The 2,349-nt window shown below is 65.3% G+C and overlaps 1 protein-coding gene across 1 annotated transcript in view; it reads right to left on the reverse strand.

Annotated features, from left to right (window-relative positions):
* The window catches only part of AFAP1 (actin filament associated protein 1), a 44,198-nt gene extending 42,788 nt beyond the window's left edge, over positions 1–1,410 (reverse strand). The window contains exon 1 of the mRNA XM_012724056.1: positions 1,284–1,410. Within this exon, the coding sequence (XP_012579510.1) occupies positions 1,284–1,410 (127 nt within the window). The remainder of the gene's footprint in view (positions 1–1,283) is intronic.
* Positions 1,411–2,349: the final 939 nt, after the last annotated feature.

The raw sequence follows: 2,349 nt of genomic DNA on the forward strand, positions 1-2,349 counted from the left end.
GGGGTGTCCGTGGACACTGCGCCGGCCTCCTCCAGGCCGCCGGCCTCCAGGGGCCCCGCAGGCTTCAGCGCCACCCACTTTCCGTCTCACCCTCGGGCGCCGGCCCCCCGGCCCGGGGGCTGCCCTCACCGGGCGTGGGAACGTGGCCTCGCCCCTGTGTCCCTCCCCCACGCGGCAGCTGGCCCTGGCCCCCCGGGCCGGCTCCGGAGGCCCTGCCCAGCGTGTCTGCAAGGGGACTCTGCCAGGCGCACCGGGCTGTGAGGGAGGCCTGCCCAAAGGGTGGGCGTCACCCCTCCCTTCAGAGGAGGGTGAGCTGAGCACCCTCACCCTGCCTGTGCACAGCAGCGCCGGGCTCTCGGGGTTGGGGCCCAGAGCCTGAAACCATCCGCACCTGACCACCAGGCCTTCAGACCTGGACTGCACTAGCCGGCCCTCCTGCACCCCCAGGTCGTGAGGTGGGCCAGGGCTCGGCTTCCAGGATGCCATGGGGAGAGCCAACCCCCGTCCACGGCGAAACCCTATGGGTCTCCCCTGGACGGCCTGGTGTGAGCCTCTTCCCCACGGTCTAGTTTGTTTCACGCTGCGTGACCAGGCCCGACTGACAGACCCTGACGCGCTTCGCGCTGAGGCCGCAGGAGCAGGACGGTGCACGCAGCCGGGGTGGGGGCCGAGACGCCTGCCCACAGCTCCCTCAGACGCGGCCGGGCCCTCTCCCTCGTCACCTGGCTGAGCGACCGCCTCCGCCTGGGCGTGAGCACTGATGCCAAGACGCCAGGCCCTGGGAGCCTTTCAATGCCTCCCTGAAGTCTGGGGTGCTCTTGGGGCCCCACTGGGCCTGCTTTCTATTAGCTTCTCAAAGACAATCTCCCTATGTCCAGAAACTGACAGGCCTAGCAGCAGCACGAGTGTCCATGAAAACTTGACCTTAGACACATTCACAGAAAGGGGAACGGGGCCCTCAGTGGCGCAGCGGGTCACAGCGCAGCACTGAGAAGCTAAAGCCGCTTCCATGTGAGTTCGATCCCCGCCTGCCCCGGAGGTGACCCCAGGGCGCGGCAGACCTCTCCTGACCCGCCCGCTGTCCCCCTCAGCAGTGGACTTCGTCAGTCAGCCTGTCCTGCTCCCCGCTCTGTCTCTGGGAAGCCTCTCACCCTCCGCACCTCTGGCCCGTACCCCAGTTCTGCATGAATAAATAAATAAAATCTTTAAAACAAACAAAAAAAGGGGGTGCGTTTCAGGAAGACAGTGGAATCGAGGGGGGCGGGCGTGGGCGGCAGACGCACCTCTGGAGGACTGCACCCGCAGCAGGATGTCCGTGATCACGGCCTTCTTCTCTCTGACGGTGGACGTGAGGTATTCGTGGTCCAGGAGCTCGAGAAAGAGCCGCAGCTCCACTATTAACTCCTCCATGGCTGAAGGAAGGGAGAGAGCGGGCGCGTCAGCCCCGCGGCCGCCAAGTCGGGCCCGAGGCCCGTCCCACCCAGGCAGCCCCGGGCCTGCCCTCGCGGGCCTCCAGCCCAGGTCTGCCAGGACACAGCGTGCCCCCCGGTCACGGGCACCTCACCCCAGGGCCTCGGGCGGAGGCTCCTCGGCCGCCCGCTGGCGTGCGGGCTGGCGCTCGGGTGTCGGGGCGCTGGGGTGACGGCAGGAGGTCAGGCCTCAGGGCTGGGGTGGGGGGTGTAAACCCACTAAGGGGGCTTCAGGCAGTCACTGGGGCCGGCCCCCCTGGGAGGCCGGGAGCCCCCCGACAGCCACCAGGATGTGGGGTACCGAGGGACCGGCCTTTCCTTCCGGGCTGTGGCCAACTTGACCCCCAGAGTCACACGAAGGGGCGACAGGGCTGATGTCGGCAAGCGTTAAGCCAAACGTGAGCCTCTGAGGATGGCGAAACCCCCTGCCGGGACCCCCTGGGGCCAGGCATTGCGGCCTGGTCCGCAAACCCACCCCTCGTGGGCTCTCAACTCTCCTCCGTATTCTCAACTCCAGGCATCTCTGAGGGAGCAGCAAAAACAGCCGCTTTGACTAACTCAACTTGAGGCCCCTCCTGCCGCCCTGTGGCACACAAGGGCAGCCTTGTCCTGCCGCCTGAGCGGGCGCGCCCAGAGGAAGCGCAAGTATGTCCCGAGCTGCAGGTGACACCAGCCACCTTCTCATGAGGCAGCAGAGAGGTGACAGGCAGAGTGTCCGGATTGAATATTTGACCGGTATTTTCTCAAAAGCTTGCAAAATGAGCCAACTGCCTCAAAGTAAACAATGATAGTGTTTGCTGTCAAAGATGAAACTGGAGCTTCCAAGTGAAAACACGAATTTGAAACACTCGAGTCCACCTCACAGCTGGACAGCTTTCCA

This window comes from Condylura cristata, unplaced genomic scaffold (assembly GCF_000260355.1).
Source record: "Condylura cristata isolate star-nosed mole 26May11 unplaced genomic scaffold, ConCri1.0 scaffold00012, whole genome shotgun sequence".
Taxonomy (NCBI): domain Eukaryota; kingdom Metazoa; phylum Chordata; class Mammalia; order Eulipotyphla; family Talpidae; genus Condylura; species Condylura cristata.